Source organism: Miniopterus natalensis, chromosome 1 (genome assembly GCF_054644295.1).
Source record: "Miniopterus natalensis isolate mMinNat1 chromosome 1, mMinNat1.hap1, whole genome shotgun sequence".
In the NCBI taxonomy this organism is placed as follows: Eukaryota; Metazoa; Chordata; class Mammalia; order Chiroptera; family Miniopteridae; genus Miniopterus; species Miniopterus natalensis.
The window spans coordinates 20010668-20032887 of record NC_142081.1 but is presented as its reverse complement, the minus strand read 5'-3'; the positions used below and the strand labels follow the sequence as shown (position 1 = coordinate 20032887).

At 45.3% G+C, this 22220-nt stretch overlaps 1 protein-coding gene across 1 annotated transcript; it reads left to right on the top strand.

The window, feature by feature from the left end:
- The first annotated feature begins 753 nt into the window (after window positions 1–753).
- Window positions 754–21808, top strand: BATF (basic leucine zipper ATF-like transcription factor). Its single transcript, XM_016208665.2, has 3 exons — window positions 754–816; window positions 3064–3168; window positions 21599–21808. Exons 1-3 carry the CDS (start codon window positions 754–756, stop codon window positions 21806–21808), a joined length of 378 nt encoding a protein of 125 aa, XP_016064151.1.
- Window positions 21809–22220: the final 412 nt, after the last annotated feature.

Sequence of the window (22220 nt, the reverse complement as noted above, 5' to 3'; positions counted from 1 at the left end):
GCCTCCCCAGTGGCTTCAGGTGGACCACAGCCTCTTCTGTATGATAGTCAGGAAGGAACCGTGTCCGGGGGCCTCTCCATCCCCAGCCCACCCCAAGGCCGGCTGACTGCAAGGGCAGAGAGGACGGGTGGGCAGCTGCTTTGAGGCAAAACCCAGAAAGAAATCCCAGTCTCACTGGTTTATTTTGGTTTAAAAACCGAGTCGGGTGACAATGGAAACTCCTTCCCTGCTCTCCTCTCCTTTCTGCTCATGTTGACAGTAGCCGGACTTGCTAATTCGGGCTGGGGTTTTTCCCTCCCTGGGCTGTTTTTCTCTTTTATCTTCATCAATTGATGAGAGCTGTGCTGCCTCTTCAAACTGTCGGAAGGTATTTGGGGTTTTGTGTATTTTTTTCTTTCTTTCACATAATTCTGTGGGTCTTTTCCCAGATATGTATTTTATCTTAAATTAACTTCTAACTCAAGTTTCCGCCCATGTGACTTCCAGCGTGAGTTACCAGAAACCACAAGAGAGAGAGAGAGCGTGAGAGCCCCAAAGCTAGCGACATGTCCCTGTGGGGAGCAGAGCCTCTGCACCCCAGAGTGAGGAGAACGCAGGGGTCAGAGGTGGCTGCAGGGCGCGCAGAGGAGGGACCTGCCGAGGGGGTGGGCTGGCGGCCTGGTGGCCTGGGAACAGTCAGGAAGGGAAGGCAGCTGGTGACAAGAGAGCCCAGAGGCACCTGGGGCTGCGTGGAGAGCCCGGAAGCCTGCAGCCATGCCGCACAGCTCCGACAGCAGCGACTCGAGCTTCAGCCGCTCTCCTCCCCCTGGCAAGCAGGTAGAGTCCCCCTTCCCTCCGCGTCCCTCCCGGCCGTCCTGGGGCGCAAGACGGGCAGGCTCCCGTCCTGCCCAAGGAGCAGGGAGGGGTGCCTGGGGGCGCCAGCGCTCAGTTCGACGTGAGACTTGGTATTTGCAATCCAGCTGAGCCTCTTGGCAGGGACCCCCGTCCTCCCCCCATCCCGCCGGAGCCCCCTTTCCTCTGCGGCCCCCGCACTGCCCTGGCCTCCGCCTCGCCTGGATTCCCACCTGCGAGGCTTTCGAGGAAGCCAAGGCGAGGAGAACATCAAAGGCTCTGGTCTCTCGGAGGCAAGGCTCTAGGTTTCTCCAAGGCAGTGGGAACGCAGAGGAGGAGCCTCGGAGGGGGCTGCGGGCGTGCACCACGGCCCGGAGCCCCGAGATGTGGCGCCCCAGGAGCCGGCCGCCAGGGCCAGAGGGAAGGGGGCCGGGGAAGTAAAGGGATGAAAGAAAAAGCAGTTAGAAGGGAGAAGAACCCGGGCAGCACAGATGGCAGCACAGAGGGCTCTGTCTCGTCCGCTGGGGCACTGCCCCTGGTCCTAGCACAGCCAGCGGAGAGGGACGCTGGCTGCCACCTACACCTCTTCCCCCTGTGGCTTCTGGACCAGGGGAGGAAATCAGCTGGGAGGTCAATTTGGAGACTTGGAGACATTTGCTAGCAGCTCAGCTCGGCTCTGGGGAAAACCAGAGAGATTGGGGTAGAGATTCTGGGAGCATTTGGAGTCTAGATTGCAACTTCAAAGTCCAAAGTTTTCAGCTTGGGAGTTGCCAAAAAATGGGGCACCTGCCTGCCTCGCAGTTGGTGGGGCATTCCCTTTCCCACATTTCTTGACATCCATCTCTATAGGAAGGCTTCTTTCTCTTCCAGTACATCGGTGGATTAAAATTTCTTCCATTCTTTTCTTAGCATAGATATCCAAAGAGGGCTTTCAAAGTGCGGCTGCCAAACATGTATATAAACATGTGATATAACATCGGTCATAAATTAACAGAAGAGGAGCAGGTTGGGAGAAGTCCCAGTGGAGACCCCTAGAGGGCAAACAATCCAGTCCTCTGCTCAAGATGGTATCAGGGTGGCTCAGATTGCCTGGAAGTCTGTAGGCTTCTTAGGAAGGAAATTACTCATGGCTTCCATGGTAACGTGGTCCCCATCCCCCTTAGAGGAAGAGCATTTCCTTCCTATCTAACCCAATGCCCTCCTACTGCAATGGCTGGAAGTGTTGGGCAAATTAGTGAGACAAATGCCTGGTGAGCAGAGTTTTGCCCTAGGAACTGTGCACCTCCAGCCTGTGGGGAGGTGCAGAAGGGTTTCACTCAGACTCGTGCATTTATCCTGCAGTCTCTAGGGGGAAGCTGGAGCTATCCTCTCTGCCCAAGCAGAGGACAAGCTCATCTGTGAGATGTACTTAGAGAACACCCAAGGTCCCTTGTCCTCCTAAGTACCCATTCACTACCTGCCACAGCCAGGTAATCTTCACCATTAAAGCCAGTCTTGACTCTAAGTTGAGCTCAGGGTCATGGGGAATGTCAAGGTCACTGAGCATAATGAAGGGAATGCGGGGAAAGAAGAGACAGATCTGGGATGGGGGCTTCAGCCCAGGAATGCAGCAGAAGGCACACGGGGTACAAGCCAGTGAGGCTGGGGGTGGGGCTCAGAAAGCATCAGACTTGGCATTGGAAGATGTAACTCCCCAATTATTGGGAGCATATGGGCAAGCTCTTTGAGCCTCAGTTTCCTCACATATAAGATGGAGATAATAACATCAACTTTACAGAATTGGGGAAATAAATAAGAGTGCCTCTGAAAGGGCACTTGTACAGAAGCTGGCACATAGTAAGTGCTCAAAATTTTTGAAAAAAATAGCAAGAAGGTTCTAGGTCAAAGAGTGAGAAAGTAAGGGTGGAACAGCCCCAAAAAGAAGGAGTGATAAAACACACTTCATCGCCTTGACCATTTCCTTCCCAATATAGCTCTATTGAGGCCTCAAGGTCTTCGCCCTCTTCCTGTAACTTTTGGCCAAAAAAGTTATAGAGACCTAAGGGAGTGTAACAGGGTGTGGGAAAGAGTTCCGTTTTGGAGTCAGCCTTCTGGTAAATAGGGGGTGGACAGGCAAATGAAAAGATGAAGGAATGGAAGGATGGACGGATGGACACCAAACAGCACGAGGGCCTGCTCTAGCTCCAAAGAGAGGAGCAGATGTGCCTAATGCTCACGGTCTCTGCTTCCCAGGACTCATCTGACGACGTGAGGAAAGTTCAGAGGAGGGAGAAAAATCGCATTGCTGCCCAGAAGAGCAGGCAGAGGCAGACGCAGAAAGCAGACACCCTGCACTTGGTGAGTGTTCGGACCTTTCTCCACCCTCTTGGGCCTTTGGCTTTGCTCCCAACCACGGTGGATGCTGAGAGCCCAGCTCAGAGGGTGGGTGGGGGTGAGGGCTGCGGGGCGAGGTGGGAGACCAGGCTCTCCTTTGAGGATATTGAGAAGATCCTGGCAGGAATGAGCCCGGAGGCTGAAAGAGCAAGGAGCCCTTCTTCCTGACCCCTGAGGGGAAATGAGGGGGAAATGAGTGGGGCGTGGGAAGCCCACAGGCTGAATGAAAGGCAGAATCACCTGCTCAGCCACGGGGTAGCCAGCGAAACTCCATCCCTCGCGAGCCTAGAGAGCAGAAAGCAGGACTGTCTCCGGGAGGAATTTAGAAGTTGTGACTGGCTTTGGGGGAGCCCAATATTCTGCATTGATTTCTAGGATCCCATATAGTCCCTGGGAGGCCAGCTGGGCAGCCACCCTGGGCCCTGCATTTGGGGCAAGGAGGTCCCCAGGATGCTGCACGTTACTCCTCTTTTCTGCACAGCACTGAGGTTTTATTTTAAAATTTCTCTCTTTACTGATACCCCAAGGGGTCTGTGGAAGTTGTGGTTTCAAGTGCCCTTACCCGGCGTGTCACCATCCTGGCTGAGTTGCCTTAGTCTCAGGCTTTCTAGAGAAGGCCCGACCCCTGGTCGAGCAGGGGCCCTGAGCCGTGCTGAGCTGCAGTTCCACCAGCAGCCCGAGCCCCAGCTGGCGTTTCTGAATTCTGGCTGTGTGCTCTACCCGCTATGAGCCCTCCTTGCTCCCACACTTAACGCCTGGCCTCTCTTCACTCTGCCCCTTAATTTGCTTCTGTTCAACCAACTCTTACCTCACTGGCTCCTTCCCCTTCCGCCCCTCATCAGTTTCTCCAGCAGCTCTGCTTTTCTGTCCTTCCTCCTGAACCATTCCCAAACGTCCAGCATCCTAGTAATTCATTTCAATGGTAAAAAGGGCAATTTTACCCAAAAATGAACATGCTTGTGTTTATTTGAAAGATTAGCACAGAAATCAGCCAGTTAGGATAATTGTTTTCATCTTATCAAGGAAAGTAAGATGTTTCTGTGTTTGGTGTCAGATGGGTGCTAGACTTGATTGGGGTGATCAGTTGATAAGGGATATACATTTCTAATCACTATGCTGTACACCTGAATCAAATATAATATTGTTTGTCCACTGTAACTGAAAAATAAATTTTAAAAAAATGTAAAAGTAAGATGTAGTTTTAGAAAAAAGATGGTTTGTTAAGCTTTGTAAGGAAGCAGAGAGCAGGCTGCACCAGCATCTCTGATTGGATGCTAGTGTTTTATTTGAAATGAAATCAGCATATCTTCCATTGCATACTAGCCTAGTTTTAAGTTCATAAATATTTGTTGAGTTGAACAACAACAACAAAAGAATGAATGGACAGCAAGTCTGTTCTTCTCTTTGATAACTGTGATCAGCAGTCTTAATGTTAAGTTGTTAGTGATCCTGCTACTTATATGTTGTCCATGATTTCATTATGGCTTAGGGCATCATAACACTCCAGTTTTTCTACTTGAAGCTTGAAAGTCTATGATCACTCACTTTATCAGAGTCTGATTCTAATTCAATATTTTTTAGAATGAGCCAACAAACAAAGAAATAAAAATTAGAAAGGCTAAAACCTTCCTTTTTGTGCAAGGAGACAATGTCCTGAGACTGGAAAACTGCTCTAAGCTTTATAAGTTTGTAATTTTTTTAAATGTGGAAACTAAGTATAGCTCCGCAGTCAAAAGGACAGAGTTTGAATCCTAGCTCCACTGCTTGCGATCTGTGTGACAAACCCAGGGGACATTCCTCACCTCCCTCAGAGTCGGTTTCCGGATCTATACAATGAGAAGTGACAGCAACTACCTTATACAGATAGTGCATATAAATAGTTCAACGCAGTGCCTAGCATATAACAAATATTCAAAAATTTAAGTATAATAAGAGTAATATTAATAATAGTTATTATTATAAAAGGCAAAATAAATCATCATAACTATATATTTACATACATTTATATGTTTAGTTATGGTGATTTATTTTGCTTCTTATAATAATAACATCTGTTATATCTATATATCACAGACTTTCAGGGCTGAAGGATTTCTTCAAGGCTGGAACATTCAGACATTGATGCTTCAGGCTCCTCTACAACACTCCCCAACCCTGAAGTGGTCCCCAACTTATGCCTGGTCACTTAGCAGGAATGAAGGAGTTTTCCCATCTTCAGCTGCACCACTGACATTCAACCCACTGTCTTCATCAGCCCCTTGGGGACATGTTAGTGAGGGTGATATGTATGTTTCTTTCTTTTGGCAAGTTTTTCAACTCTGACTCAGCTTCTCTCTCCATAAAACAAGAGTTAGAATCAAAAGATTTAGCCCTTCTGATTATATTTGTCATGACTAGATTGAGACAATCTCTGGGGCTTGGAGTCCATGGAGCTCCCAGTCATGTACACGTTAACACCTCCACCCCCAGCTTCAGTTTCTAGAATGTTCCCACCTTCCTCACACCTAAACACAAACTCCTCCCTGCTCCTTTCTTTTGAGCACCACGGAGTTCATCTTCACTTTTTGCCCAATGAGTAGGTCACATCAGAGATTACACAGCAAGCCTGAGATTACAGCCAATGCAACTGATGTTTTTTGACTTCAGGCAGAAGCTTTTGGCAGCAACATATAAATCTGCCACCATCGGAGGGTTTCTCTGTGGTCTCTATGTTTATTTCCTCTCAGATGGTAATCACCCATCTTTTCCATGTATTAGCCTCTTAATTATGTTTATGATTCAGGCAGAAAGCTTGCTGGTTTATCACCAACATTCTTAGGGTTGAGTGTTTGGTTTGCCCTCGGCTCCTTTCATGCTTGGCTCCACATGCTGAGGCTCTGGAATCATTCTCGGGCCCTCTGACCTAGTCATAGAGCTCATCTGCCAGTACTTTAAAGACCAGGGTTTAGAAGCTACTGTGAGTACAGCATCATATAAGGACCATGTTTGTATTAGTGTGCTAGGCTCATATGTGCTGGGTAACATCATCTTCTCGATTTCCACATTACCACTACTATCTTAAAAATACCAAAAGAATTACCTTGTTTCTCCAGTGAAATTGAGGGATACTTCCTATTTAACATTTTCCATACCTATTCTATAAGTGGTTTATACCAAAACACTGTACATTAATTGCTTTTCAAATAACAGAGTAGGGAAAGACCCTCTTTCCACAATTGTGTTTAATCTCATAAAAATGTTACAACATCCCAGCATTGACTGTCCTTCATGTAAACTGGATCAAGTGCTTCTCATAATATCAACAGAGTCCACATTCTGTTTTTATTCTCTTTTTTTGGGTGTCTCACACAGCATCCATCACACTCAGTTCCTCTTCTCCCACGGACAACTGTAGGGTTCATTAGGTTTAGTAAAGACATTGACTGAGAAAGAGAAAGGCACATCTTGACCAGTTCATTTTCCTTTTTAAAAAAAATATCTTTAGTGATTTCAGAGAGAGGAAAGGAGAAGGAGAGAGAGAAACATCAATGATGAGAGAGTCATTGATTGAGCCCGCAACCCGGGCATGTGCCCTGACCGGGAATCGAACCCCGATTGCCTGGATCCCAGGTCAACGCTCAGCCGCTGAGCCACGCCCGGCTGGGCTTGACCAGTTCATTTTCAAAAGATATCCGTAGCTAATAAGTGGACCCAAGATAATCAGCCAAAAAAACTATTAAAAATAATACAAGAATCCAGTCAGCTTTCAAAGTTAACAAAAAAAAGTAATAACTTTCCTATATGCAAACCATAGCCAATTAGAAAATTTAATTGGAGACAAGATTCCAATTATAATACCAGCAACAGCACGTGGAAGGAAGGAATAAATTTAACAAAAAATGTGCAGGGTTTAATTTTTAAAATCTGTAAAATTATTCTAAGTGACTTAAAAATACTCAAAATAAATGGGAAGATATACCTTATATAAGCACAGCAATTTTGTTAAATTAATCTAAAATTTAATTTAATGTGATCCCAATAAAAACCCAATAGGACTTTCTGGGATTTTGGAGAGAACTAGATTAGCTGTTCTAAGTTCACAGTGAAAAATAACCATGTGGGAATTTCCAGAAAAATTCTAAAGTGGGACAATTAGAGAAGATTACCTCAATAAAACATTAAAGGGAATTACAAATATAGAAATAAAAACAATATGAAAAGGACAGACTATTGGATAGAATAGAATACAGAAATAGACCCCAAACAAACTCAGATTTAAGACCCAAGCACTTATGTCAATTTTGCATTTGAACACAAGTTCACAGAAGTTCAAATGCAAAGTGACTAGGATGGCACTTCAGACCAATGAGCAAAAGCAGCTATTCAATCAATATGATTGGGACAACTGGTTAGACATTTGGGGGGAGGGGAGGAGCTAACTTTATTTCTTATACAACACACACACAGATTAAATGTAAAAAAAAGAAAGAAAGAAAACTAAAGAAATTTGGGGAAATGAGCATTAAAAAATTTATCTTGGGATGGAATCTTTTCCATATAAAATAAAAAACCTTGAAACCATAAAGGGAAAGATTGTTATAAATTGCCTTTAAACATAAAAATTGAACATTTCTATCCAATGTTCAAGATTAAAGGCAAATAGCAGGCTGGGGAAAACATCTGCAACACATATGACCAAAAAAGGGCATATTTACTTAATATAGGAGAGCTCTTATGAACAAGAAAATGATTAACAACTCACAGAAAAAGTGAGTGGTGATTATGAATAGGCATTTTACAGAAAGAGAGAAATGAATGGCAAATAAACATGGAAAAGATGCTCCTTTTCATAATAGTTAGTAGAGTGACGAGTAAAGTGATATGGAAGTCTCCTGCCAGACTGGCAAAGATGAAAATGCTGCTAATGCGCGGTGTTCCCGAGGCAGTGGAGACGCGGGTACCATCACACTTGCTAGTAGGGGTCTCGGTCAGCTCAGCTCCGTGTCCACCCAATTCACAAGGGCACACCCTGCGGCCTGGCGATTTTACACATAGGAGCCTGTTTACAAACATGCCGCAGATTACACAGTTATATACATGTCAAGATAATCATTGCTGCATTTTTAGTCATAGCAAAAACTGGGAACGAGCTGAATACCCATCGGTGAAGGACTAGTTAAACTATAATTTGCTCGTTCCGCGGAATACCATGGATTTGTTAAAAGAACAAGTTACATCTGAATGTGCTAATTGGAAAAGATTATCAAACATCTATACTCTTCAGTGAAAAAGGTGTGAATATGGTACGTAGTTTGCTTCCATGTGGGTTTCTAATAAAAACAAAAATTTATCTGTGCATATATGTGTACATTTAACATTTTTCAAATAGGGCTCCCAAAAAACTGTTAATGGTATTTATTTCTGAAAAGTAGGATGGAAAGTCTAAAGCAGGAGAGAAATGCTTTGCATTTTTTACCTTTTTTACATAGTTTGGATGTTTTTATCACCTGTTTTCATTTTTATACTATAGATATTGAAGTTTTCAACACTGGTCATTATGACATATGCCCTAGGATGATTTCTTTTCTATTCGATTTCGAACATTGAATAGTCTTCCACTGTGACGTTGTATCCCTTATAATCCTCCATAAATCTCCCAGTCGTTTGGGAGAACCAACTGTCAGGGTTCATAATGGGGAATCCTGGGGTCTACAGACTAGACAGGCCCTATAAGGGATGGCAAATGGGTTTCATTTGTGTGGACATCCTGGGTAATTGTCGCGGCTCTCTGCAGCAGGAAGGATTCTGAGACTGTCCCAGGTCGGTGGGAAAGCTGAGATCAGTGGAGAAGCTTTGTTCATGACGAGGCTAAAACTAGAGGAGATGGCGGGCAGACAGTCGCTGAGCTGTTGGCAAGTCAGATCCGGCCTCGAGGGTGGAATTGGAAGCAAGGTAGAGTAACAGGGCCAAATGTGAAGGCTGGGGCTTTGGGTTCTCCCTTGGATGAGGTGGGACAGGCCCTTGCCTGGGGCTGGCTCCTAAAGGACTCTCACGCTAGTTTAGTAAAAGAGAAAGGTTGCCCCGGCCAGTGTGGTTCAGTTGGTTGGATATCGTCCTGTGCACCTTTGTCCTGTGCACCAAAAGGTTGCCGGGTTCAATTCCTGGTCAGGGCACATGCCCAGGTTGCAGGCTCAGTCCCTGGTGAGGGGAGTGCAGGGGGCAGCCGAAACCAATGTTTGTCCCTCTCCCTCTCCCTCTCCCTCTCCCTCTCCCTCTCCCTCTCCCTCTCCCTCTCCCTCTCCCTCTCCCTCTCCCTCTCCCTCTCCCTCTCCCTCTCCCTCTCCCTCTCCCTCTCCCTCTCCCTCTCCCTCTCCCTCTCCCTCTCCCTCTCCCTCTCCCTTCCTCTCTTTCTAAAAATGAATTTAAAAATCTTTTAAAAAATCAAAAAGAAAGAAAGAAAGGTTTACAGGTTCCAAGACATCATTTTAATGCTATATATAGCAGACATCATGAGTGGAACTTACGCATGAAATAAAGCTTTAAGCTGATGCTATGAGAAATAAGGTGTTTACAATTGGAGGAAAACTGAGTATTGGAGAAAAAGCAGCTAGGCAAAGATGTTAACCTCCTGGGCCCCCTTAGGATGGATGACACTATTGATCTTGGTCTTTTGGGGAGGACTGAAGGACAAGTCTGCTTACAGTCTTTTTCCACGCACAGAGCTCTTTTGCTCTCTCTTGGAAAGCATTCCATAAGGTCTATTGGCATAGAAAAGTTATAAGTAAAAACAAAGCAACAATAACCAAAACCACAAAGAAGCAATGTTCTGACTAGTTCTGCCCTAGAAAAGTTCAGTGTAAAATCAGTGAACCATCTGTGGAAAAGAGACATTTCTCTTGGCTTCCATTGTTATGAACTTCTTATTGAAAACATATTAATTGAACAAATGCCTGTGCACCAGGCACTGTGTGTTATGTGCTCTACCTGTTGTACCTCATTTAATCTGTACAAAACCTTACTCTGCAAGCCCTATATTAGGTTAAGTAACTTGTCCAAGTTCACAGAGCTTGTAACTGGGTCTGCCTGACTTTAAAATCCACGAAGCTATTCTGCCTCTCTCTTCAGCCTCTCGTGAAGATGTAGTCATCTTCCACAGCCTATATCTTCCTTGAATCTCTTCCTGAATTTATTTTTTGTTTTTTTAAGCAATGCTCTCCAAAATTTATACTTTCCTTCCCCCTCATTAGGCCTGGTCAAAAAAGGAAAGATGTCTCTATGCAGTATGTCGATATCTCCACTGAAACCATTTTTAAAGAAAGCTGTGCAATGATAAACATTAACATCTTATGTGTGACTACCCTTTGGAGCAGCAGTTTCACTTACAAGAGTTTGATGGGAAAATGTTGCATGGAAATGCTCAGTTCATCATGATCTGTGAACAGTAAACGCTTTATCAATAGTCTAAAATCGGACAGATGCCCAACAATAGGGGATTAAACATATTATGACATTCATACACTATAATTTATGCTGGCACTAAAAGTGACGATGAAGATTGTATTTATCAAAGACAGATGTCAATGACATAGACTGAGTGAAAAAAGTAAGTTACAGAGAGTATGCAGAGCAGAGTCCCGTTAATGTAAAATTTGTGGGTTTGGGTCATGTTTGCATGCATAAAGAGATGTCTGGAAGGACATTCTCCAAAATGCTAAGAGTGCTTATTTCTGTGCGGTTGAATTTTGAGTAACTTACTTTACTCGTAGTACTTTACTGTAATTTTTTTTATTATGATGAATGCACACCATCTTTAATTAGAATAAAAAATTAGACTATTTTCATTTGGGAAGGAAAGAAGTGTCAAGGCAATTCACCACCCCTAATTGCTTGTCCCACTGATAACCAGTCAGCGTGGTTAAACTTGGGAGGCGTATTTGAAAGGACACCAGCCCCATGCCAATCTTAACATTATAAAGAGCTTCTATCCGAATGGGATTGCAGGTCCCAGGTCACGAGGTACTGGCTTTGTGAAGCTGTCCTCAGCAGCACCCACACTTCTTTCTCTTGAAAAGAATGGGAGAGTCTTACCGAAGAGCCTGTGCCCACGCAGCTTGGGGATTTTCTTAGTCTTCTCTGTAGGACTCGGTCTGGCCCCCGGCTTCCTAGGAAGCGAGACCAGGTCCACAGACAAAGTCCCCTTCAGACTGTGGGATATCGGTAGAGAGTCCCGTTATGGGTCCACTTGGTAGCTTGCAGAGGGAGTAACAATAATGACAGTCATACTGCCTTGTTTATAGAATCACAGAATCAAAAGGAAATTCAGAGGTGCCTTAGATCAACCTGCCTGTGTTACCAGTGAGAACACTGATGTCTTCCTCAAGGACAACCAAGAACCCAAACCTCTTGCCTTCCTAGCATTAGCTTTTTAAAAAATCTATTTATTATTATGTATTGATGAGAGAGAGATTCCTTCGTTATTCCATTTATTTATGCATTCGTTGGTTGCTTCTGTATGTGCCCTGACTGGGGATGGAACCCACAGCCCTGGCATACGGGCATGTCGCTCTAATCAACTAAGCTACCCTGCCAGGGCCCCACCACTAGCTTTTACTTTGTGCCGTATTGCTAAACAGGACTTTGCCCTGCAGATGATGTTGCTTTGACGTGTTCTTTTGCAAAGAGTAAACCAAGGAGTAAGCAATTAACCAGTTCATCTGAACGACCTAGAGGCTCTTCCACAGCAGAACCCAAGCATACAGCGAGAGACCAGAAAGGGAGAGTCCAAGACTGAGAGGGACTGAAGTTTAAACGTTCCTTTATTTTAAAAGGCCTAAGTTGTAACCCAAAATGAAAAGGACAATGACGTACTGGGGGAAATATTTGCATCAAATCAAATAAATGCAAATTTAATGTTTATGCCGTAGAAAGAACATCCTTTTTAAGAAAAACATCAAGACTCCAATAGATTAGTGGGCAGAGGCTATGAACATGAAGCTTATGTAACCTTTTCCCTACCGAAATGAAAATAACCCTATTTTCTATTCTGATTGTGAAAATGATACACACGAAGGGTTTCTCAACCTTGGCACTATTGACATTTTGAGTCAGATAGGTTTTTGGTGTTTGTGTGTGGGGAGGTTCTGTGCATTGTAAAATGTAAAATGTACCCACTAAATGCTAGTAGCACCCCCTTAGCCCCAGTTGTGACAATCAAAAATATTTCCAAACCCCACCAAATGTCCCCTGAGGGGCAAAATTGCCCCTGGTTGAGAATGCTGTGCTAAACAGACACGTAGGAAGTTCTTCCTCCTTAGCAATCGATAACTTGTAACATTAATATGAAATTAAGAAACTTCCAAAAAGCTAGTTGGCCAAATAAATTATTTAAAATTATAACACCTAAATGCCAATGAGGTTGTAGTGAAACTGATGTGGTGATGTCGTACATCTCAGTACCCCTTTTTCAGTAATACCATGAACTGGGAGCCTGCCTGTGGCCTGAGCCACAGTAACCTCACTCCTAGGAATTTATCTAGGAAACAATTGAACAAACTATCAAATACTAGTATGCGTCAAGGTGTCCACTGCAGCATGATTTATAACAGCAACATTTTGATAGCAACCAAAATGCCCAACATTAGAAAACCATTTTAAGTAAATTGTGGATCATCCATTTGATGATATAGCCATTAAAAATAATAATTTATGGTGATTAGGACAAAATTATGATAGAAAGGAAAATACAGATTTGTGTATGTACTATGATTGAGAGTTTATTAAAAATAGGTGTTTTTATGTTTGTTGAAAAGGACCAGATGGCAACAGGTATAAATGAAAACAGTTGTGTTAGAAGACTAGGATCACAGTTGTGTATAATTTTTAAAAAATATCTTCAATGTAGTTATACTGTATATTTTTTATTTAAAACCATAAGAAAATGGTCAACTAGAGAGCTCAGTGGGCTCTGGAGGAGATAACGGGTAAGAACAGAGAAGATGTCATTGACCTAGAATTTGGGGATCAGGTTTTGATAGGGGGTCTTATCATTTACCCTACAAACGGAAGCACTTTTGAGAGTGAAAAGGGGCACTAGTGAAAATTATGCCAGGACAATAGGTACAAACTGGGACTGTCTCCGTCAACATCTGCTCATCTAGATTTAGAGGAACCAAGAAAGGTGAGCTGGAGCTCTTCAGAAAATTCAAGGGTAAGTGATAAACGTCTAGGCCAAGTGGAGGGACTAGAGCCCTAGCGCTAAAATGCAATCTCCTGAACCTGGGGACCCTGCAACTAAAATATTTTCTGGGTACTCAGCTGGCACAAGAACATGCCTTATTGCTATAGGGGTGGGGCGGTCCAGAAAATTATAAAAGCAAAGGCCCTATTCCCAGTACTAGTGCTAATGTCAACAGAAATGATTTATTCTGCTGTGCGAGTACGTGATGGTCTCCTACGTGCCAGGTGCAGTTTGTTCCAGGCACTGAGAATACAGCAGTGACAAGACAGACAGTCCCCGATTTCACGGACCATACATTCGGTTGGAAGTCAGACTGGAAAATAGACAAATAAATGAACACGTGAATCACACGAAGTGAAGAGTGCTTTGAAGACAATCAGGGTGTCATTAATGGTGAAAGTGACTAGGAGGGGGATGGGGACAGGGATCAGGGAAGGCCTCTCTGAGACCCTGACACCTGAGGTCAAATAGGAGTCAAAGAGAAGGCGACTTGGGAGATGGGGGAGAGGCTCTCAGAAGAGCCTTGAGGCCAACCTGAGCCTAGGCAGTCAAGGGCCAGACAGGTGCTTTGGGGCTGGGGACAGGCTGAGGGAGGCGGGAGGAGCTCAGGAACGAGGCAGTTGTGCTGTAGGAAACAGGAGCCTGATCCGGGAGGGGGGAGGCGGTCAACAAAACTGCTTCAAATCCTGCCTGGGGAAGGTATCTGAACATAAATCTGATCTACAAAATAGGAAGCAATAGCACCTCACTGGGCTGTTTAAGAGTTAAATGAAAGAATAAATACAAAAACAAAGTAATATTGTTATTTTATGTTTGTTTTGCATATGGGAAAAGCTTGTATTTACTCATTTATTTAATGTAGAGAGCCTGGCATTTTCTTATAAATCAATCAGGTGAAGATATCAGATGTGTCTTCATATATAAAAACACATGGCCTTCTTTCCAGTTGTTTATAAAACTTTAAGAACAGTAACTGTCGCTTGGCTTTTCACTGCAGCTGGTCAAGTCTCCTTCATTGGGTCTGGATGGGGAAGGTCAAGTCCGAGCTAGGGCGATTACCTGCCGGGTTCTTAACGTGGTGTAATTCTGCTACTTCCACCCCATTGCGTCAGTTTGGGGAACAAAAATGTTGCTAAGCAGGGGCTGACCTGGACTTTTTTTTTTTTTTAATGATTCTCTTACTCTCATTTGTAACTATCCTGAATTACAAAGTAGAAGGTATTAAAGTACTTAAAAAGTTGGTTAAACACTCCTAGGAAGCATGGACATCACAAATTTCCTTCGTAGACTCTTCATTTGCAGGTCTCAGATTTTGGTCAATGACTGTAGAGTCCAAGTTGCCAGGCACTGTCCTAGTCACTGAGGACAAAGCAGTGAAGGCAAGGAGAGTCCCTGTCCTCCCGGAGCCCAGTAATTCAGAACTCGTTTGATAACGTTACAGTGAATGAGACTCGAATAGATGCCCCAGCTCTTGTCTTTCCATCTTAAAAATGAACTATTCTGGACTATGTGAAATTGTTTTCACCAAATATAATGTAACAGTAATAGTAAGGCACTTTGCCTTACTATTTAGAAATTTCTTTTTTACTTAGAAATGTTCTTTCACTTTTTTAAATTTCTTTATATTATATTTATATTAGTTATACTATCTGTTATAAAATAAAATACATTTACTAAAGAAGAAATATTAAATATATACATATATAATAAAATAAATGTAATAAAATGAAACCTTGTATATATTATTTATATTCTTATATTATTTTTTAATTTATTTTATTTTTTTAAATATATCTTTATTGATTTCAGAGAGAGAAAAGGCCAGGGAGAGAGAGAGATGGAAACATCAGTGATGAGAGAGTCATTGATCGAGCCCCCAACCCGGGCATGTGCCCTGACCTGGAATCAAACCCCGATCGCCTGGATCCTAGGTCAATGCTCAACCGCTGAGCCACGCCCGGCTGGGCTCTTCTATTTATTTTTAAGACAAATCAGCTATGGACATGATTCTCAAACTAGTTGCTCACTTAGCTCACCTGGGAAGTATTTTTTTAAAATATTGACACCTGAGACCCACTTCAGAACAATGAAATTAAAATCTTTCCAGGGTTAAGTTCATGAATTAAGATTTCTAAAAGCTCTTCAGGTAATGGCCTTATGCAGCCAGGGTTGAGAATTGGGGAGCAGCGACATTTGCACCTTGTCAGGAGCATGTGGTAAAATGTGAGGAGTGACTGTGGGGTAATTATATGGGCATATACCCAACACTCAGTCTCGGAGCCCTAGCAACTTAACATAAACAAAATTCAAACTTTTGTGTTGACGCCAATGATCAGTTGTTTGTCTTTCAGAACTAGGCTTCCTAGTGATAACCTTTCTAACTTCAGGTATCAGTCAGGATTGCAGTCAGTTACAAATAACAGAAAACTGTCAAACAGAGTCACCGAGAAGTCATGGTTTATTTTTCTCACATAACAAGCTGTTCAGAAGTGGACAGACTAGGGCTAGTGCGAGGATGTCATCAAAGCTCCATGCTCCTTCTCTGTCTCTGCACAGCCATCACAGTATGTGACTTTCATCCTCAAGGCTCCAGCTGGCTGCTGGACCCGCAGGCATCAATCTGTCCTGGTGCTGAGGGAGGGCAGCCTTTGTCCTGGTGAGGCTTTGCATTTTTAGTTGGGAGAATTCTCTACCCCTCCTACCCCCAAGGTACTTCTGCTTATATCTCATTGGTCAGGATCTGTCGCACGGTTTGGAGCAGCTGAGTGAAGAATTCTTTCCCTAGCCTCTCTAGAGGAAAGTAAGGGGAAGGAGTTTGGGGTACATGCTGAGTGGGTGAGCCTCTACTGGGGTGGGCAAAAGTAGGTTTATAGTTGTAATACAAATAAGTAATACATCAATTGATAAATAATAATACAAGAATAAACTCTGTGCTTCGTGTACTCACAACTGTAAGCGTGCTTTTGCCCACCCCTGTAGTGTTTCTCACATAGGAGGTCAATGAACTCATAGCCCTGAAAGCCGGTGAATAGTTGACTGGACTCCAGATAGGGTCCTGAGGGATGGCTGGCATGGCTACGCATCAAGTGACAATGAGGGTGCCAGTGGTCCTAGAGCTCTAGCTTTAAGGCATGAAAGTGAAGATTTCTCAGAATTAGACATATACATTATTCAGTGCAAAGGCCTGTGGTTTTGCGATGCTTTTCCTTTCCTCCTCGGGTAAGGAACAGGCACTGGGGCGGTTTCCCCAGACTAGTGGGAGTCATAGGCATAGATGCCACCATGGCTTGGGCAGTGTCCTGTCTCTCAGTCTGCAGACTTCAGGGATGGCGGGCTCTGCCCTATGTGACCATTTGGTGGAGCGGGGCTGGTAACTGATGGAGATAGAACATATAACTGGGGGTGAGGGATATAAGCTTCACACACTACTCTCATATTTAAGTGGGGTTGAGAGCCAAAATGTCACCCTACCAATAAGTGACTACATGTTCTGTTGATGAAGAAACACACAGGGACTGTTTTCACCTTTCTGGAAACTGTGATTATAATATTCAAGGAGAAGGTCAAGGCACTAAACCAGAGCTGCGGGAAGGAGAACCAAGCCCTGCTCACAACCCCTGGAGAGTCCCCTCCAGGGCCTTGGGCAAGAACCTGTCCTTGGCCTTGGTTCCAGCTGGCTTCCCTGTGGGTTAGGGACCTGCCTGGGGAGTCCCCCTCATTCAAGAGCGCTTTGAGCGACCCTCTCCTTGGCCCCTCCAGGAGGGAATTCCCCAGAATGTTCCCACACCCCCACGAAGCTTCCTCAGCCACCCCCGAGCTGCTTGTGGTTCATGATAGGAGTGGCCTCAAGTAGCCCCACAGGTGAGGGTGAACTGTGAGCATTAGCATCTGGATTTGCCTGAGGTAGGGAAAAGGGCAAGATTAAACTGAAAAGCAAACCGAGCTGAGGCCTCACAAGAGGTAATTATCAAATATCATAAGATTTAAACAGACTTCAAAGTCAAGAGAGGATGGTGGACACCCTCTGAAGCCAGACTGCCTCAATTCAAATACTGGTGCTACAACTTACAAGCTGTGTGACCTTGAACAAATTACTTAACTTCTCTGTACCTCAGATTTTCCTCTTCTGCAAAAATGCGCATAATAATATTATTTACTACATTAGGTGTTGCAAAGCTTAAATATAATAACTGTAAGGTACTTAAAAGAGTGATTGGCACATGGTAGCATTCAATAAATGTTAGTTATTAAGTCAAATTGCATCCCTCTGTCTCCAACACACACACACACACACACACACACACACACACACACTCTCAACAAGTGAGGGTTAGAGGCTCTAGTTTGCCAATACACTCAGGTAGTCAATTTGGAATCTGAAATATTCAAGAGTTGAAGGCTTGGAGATCTTCTAATCCTGTGGTTTTCGACTTTCAATGCACATTAGAATCCCTGGGGGAGCCCTTTACAACCCAATGCCCAGGCTGCATCCTAGACTGATTAAATCAGAAGCAAGCATCAGTATTGTTCAAGTGCCCCAGGGCATCCTTGTGATCCCAATGTGTGGCCAAGATTGAGTCATTGTTTTGGTCCAGTCTTCCTGCTTCAAAGTGAGGCAATGGGCTCAGAAAGGGTCACCTGACCAGGATCAGACCCAGGACCCCTGACCCCAGTTACCTCTGATGAAGCCCACCGTTGCCGCGTACTTTGAGCCTCACTTAGCATCTGGGGGAAAGTCTAGCCTGGGGTGAGTTAGCCCTCTAGCAGAGTAGCTGGACAGGAGATTCCCTCCCAACTCAGGGCAGGAGGGAGATGCCCAGTTCTGTGATTGGAAGTATGACCAACTCAGGGATCTTGTACTCTGCTGTATTTAAAGATCACCCAAACTGAGACCCAGTCTTTTTTTGGGTGACTATAGGATAGCCAAGGACTTCTTAGTAACACTATAGGCTTTTAGCCAATTAAGTTACCACTCTCTCAGGAGAATCGGTTGGGTGTGCTAGACAGTGCCCAGGGCTGAGCTGGGGGAAGCCCAGAGCCAAGCCCTGCTCTGCTCCTACGTGGTTATATCGGGATTTGGTTCAATCACTCATTCAAAGTTCCTGGACCTCTTAGGTGTCTTGAGGTCAGTCCTATAGCTCCTTTTCTCAGCAGCTGCTGCCACCAGCCCATAGTCATTTGCGGGGGGGGGCAGAGTAGGTTTTCCCCAGGGTCTCAGTTGACCTCTCCTGTAAAGTGGGGCTGATGATAATAGCAGGCCTTCCATATCCATCTCAGAGGGTTATTGTGAGGAGCCCAAAGGACCTAAATGAATTCCGAACAGTAGAAAGCAGGTTATGTGGAAGGACAAGTGCAGGCCCCTCCCCCACTGCAGCAGAACACATGCATGTTAGAAGCGGAAATTTTCGTCCCAAATATTCCTTTCCTCTTTCCCCTCACCAAGTTCTAGGTTTCCAGCCCCTGTTGGGAATGCGATCATTGCAGCTCTGTGTAAACAGCTGCTCCCTGACCATGTTTGCCAGCCGCCCGGGTGAGCCCTTTCCAGGGCCTGACTGCCCCAGGGAGGGCCGAGTGGACCGAGCACTGGGGGGGGCGGAGGGAGGAAGCCCCGGGTCAGCCACTTCCTCCCACCAGGGCGCCTGGCTGGCTGCATGGCCCCGGCTGGCAGCGCTGCTTTCTCTGGGGCCCCAGCAGGAAGCCGTCTTGCTCCCCAAGGTAAAGGCAAGTTTGCTCTTAGGTGGCGGTTTTCTGGTTAGAGGCGGCAGCGGTTGTGAACCCCTCCTGGAGCTCTGGGGCCTGCAAGCCAGTGGGGGCAGCGGGAGAGGAGAAAGCTAGGGGGGCTCAGCCGAGCCCGCTCAGCCGGAGCTCAGAGGAACCCGCCCCACTTCCCGAAAGCCCGGCCTGCCTCGAGGCGGGGAGAAGGTCAGAGCCGTTGGCCCCTGTGCCCGCCTACCCTGCCCCTCCCTTCTGCCTGGGGTTTGCCCAGGCTCTTCGGAGCACAGAATTTACAGTAAATGTTGTCACCAGTGGAAACTCTCAGAGGGGGCGAGCAACAGGCCTAGAGGAAGGGACCAGCACTCCAGGCCCCCAGTTCCCGTCTCACCAACACCCCCTACCCCTCCCGGTCGAAGTGTTGTTGTAGCTTACCTTTCGGTAAGGAGGGGATGCCCTCCCTATGGGATGTGCCCGGAAACGTCTAAAATGGTCATGCAGCCGCACCTTGCCCAGGACGCAGCCAGTGGCTCTGACTCTCGGTGTCCCACCCACCCCCACCCCATTTTAGAGATGGGGGTTTCCTTTGTACTTACCTAGGCACATTTGCTAGCTCAGAGCCACAGGCCGGAAATGCCAGGCTGAGGCTGTGCATGATCACATCTGCCCTTTATAAACGGGTGGGAGCTGGCTCCATGGGTAAGGGCACTGCCACGCACTCCTCTGCCATTTTCCAGGATTCAGGGTTAGGGCACTTGGCAATGTAACTAGCTCGCTCCGTTAGCCTGCAGCTCATGCTCCTAGTGGATCAAGGCAAACTTTCAATGTCAAGTTACCTGCCATCTGCTCACTTCCCATCATAATTTCAAGTCAGTTTCTAGTCCAGCAGTTGATATCATCAGCCAGTCAATCAAATATTTGAGTTCATATGTACTATGTGCAGGTACTTAATAAGTGCTTGAATAATTAAAACAAATTTAATATCATATTTAACTCATGTTTTCAGACTTGTCTGATCAGCAGAATAACCTAAAGCACTTGTTTAAAATTCAGATTCCCAGCCCTGGCCAGGTAGCTCAGTTAGTTGGAGCAAAATCTCCAGATACGCCAAACCAAGTTTTTGGGTTTGGTCCCTGGTCAGAGCACATACAAGAATCAACCAATGATTGCATAAATGAGTGGAGCAACAAATCGATGTTTTTCTCTCTCTCATCAATAAACTAAAAAAAAATAATATCTTTTTTAAAAATTCAGATTCCAAGAATTCACCTTAAATCCCAAACCCACTGAGTTTAAATCTCTAGATTTCAGGAAGCACCTGAAACTCTATTTTTAACAAGCCCTTGAATTAATTCCAATGACATGGCAAGTTTGAAAAATGCTGACCTAAATCACACAGAACAGCACAATAAGGCCCGGACTCCAAATATTAGGTTGCTTTTTGAACTGAAATGTAATTTATTTGCATCTTCGGGGCCATTTTCCCTTCCTCTGTGGGCACCAGTGATTAGTGGAAAAGATCTGTTTCACTGAGTCAAGGCACGTGAACCTTAAAAAACACATTGGAAATTAAATTGCCCTGGGTTTTCTGAAGGTGGGATTGTTTTTCCAGTAAATGCTAATTCCAGAGTGTCATTATTGATTATTTAATGAATGACATGATCAGTAATCAGCACTCTTTACCCTGAGTTTTCCTGGTCAGCATGTATCTGATGGTTTTCCTAAGCAACAGGGGAAAGATATTCCTGGAAGAAAACCCACAGGTGCTTGGGACACACCCAGAATGTTGTATAACAGGCTCTTGGGTGAGCGGAAGGAACATAGTGGAATCAAACACTGTAGTGGATATTGACCATTTAATATTTATTGAGACCCTAGGTGTTCTAGACCCTGGGCGACACAGGTAATTCACCATGGATTCCATTTGTAAGACTAAATACAAACACTGGGACCTCTTGGAAAACACATGGAATGACATAGAGTGGAATAGAGTGAAATCAGTAGAAGATGTTTTCATAAACTCTTTTCCATTTTTTTAGGCTAAGGCCTGCCAGCCAGTTTCCTTTGACATACACTTGCCACTCCCAACCCATATATAGACTCACAGAGACCCATGTACATACATGCACACACAAATTCACACGTGCATTCACACACACACCTCTACTGGTTGGAACCATATGAAACTGACACTCTGACAGGTCAAAACAGACAAATATCAGCAATTTCATGTGGTTCAACCTAATATCTATGAATACACATGTGTATAGACACATGCTTATACAGATGCACCCATGCAGCACTGCAAACATCTATGCACGTGTGCACATACATGTGCAAATTCACCGAGCCCTGCTCCTTGGATGGGCCTGTAAATCTAATCTGGCTCCTCCTGCTACCACCCCCCCCTCAGATCGTGGGGTTTGCCCTGCCATTAATCTCCAATGCTGGTCCCTCCCCTCACAGGAGAGTGAAGACCTGGAGAAACAGAACGCCGCTCTGCGCAAGGAGATCAAGCAGCTCACAGAGGAGATGAAGTACTTCACGTCGGTGCTCAGCAGCCATGAGCCCCTGTGCTCAGTGCTGACCACCAGTGTGCCCTCGCCCCCCGAGGTGGTGTACAGCACCCACGCCTTCCACCAGGCCCACGTCAGCTCCCCGCGCTTCCAGCCCTGAGCTTTTCCAGAGATGGGGGAGAGCAGAGCCACAACACCCCAGTCCGCGGCTGCTCCACAGGCCTCGGGAGGGCACACAGACTGTGGCCAGGCTGCCCTCACCCCTCAGAACCCTCTCCACCTGGCGATGTGGAGACAGAGGCCTTGCAGGACCGAACGCAGGACTGACGCAGGAAGTGGGTGAGGGCCTCCCAGGAAGGTGGCAGCCCGTGGGTGTGTGCAGGACCCCATGGGGGTGGGAGGCCTGACCCAGAGTTGTGTAAGTACAATGCCCAAGACCCAGAGCACAGAGGGTGGAGGGCAGGGAATCATTATTTTTCTAAATAAATGTCTTAAAAGAAACTCTGGCAAGGCAGTTTCCCTTGAAACCTTAAACTGTGTAAGGCTGGGGTCTTTTTTTTCCTTGGCCTTAA

Excerpts from the sequence above, each read along its gene's own strand:
- BATF (XM_016208665.2), top strand. The coding sequence starts at position 754 with ATGCCGCACAGCTCCGACAGCAGCGACTCGAGCTTCAGCCGCTCTCCT. Across the intron at positions 817-3,063 it reads CTCCTCCCCCTGGCAAGCAG|GACTCATCTGACGACGTGAG; the intron begins GTAGAGTCCCCC and ends TCTGCTTCCCAG. Across the intron at positions 3,169-21,598 it reads AAGCAGACACCCTGCACTTG|GAGAGTGAAGACCTGGAGAA; the intron begins GTGAGTGTTCGG and ends CTCCCCTCACAG.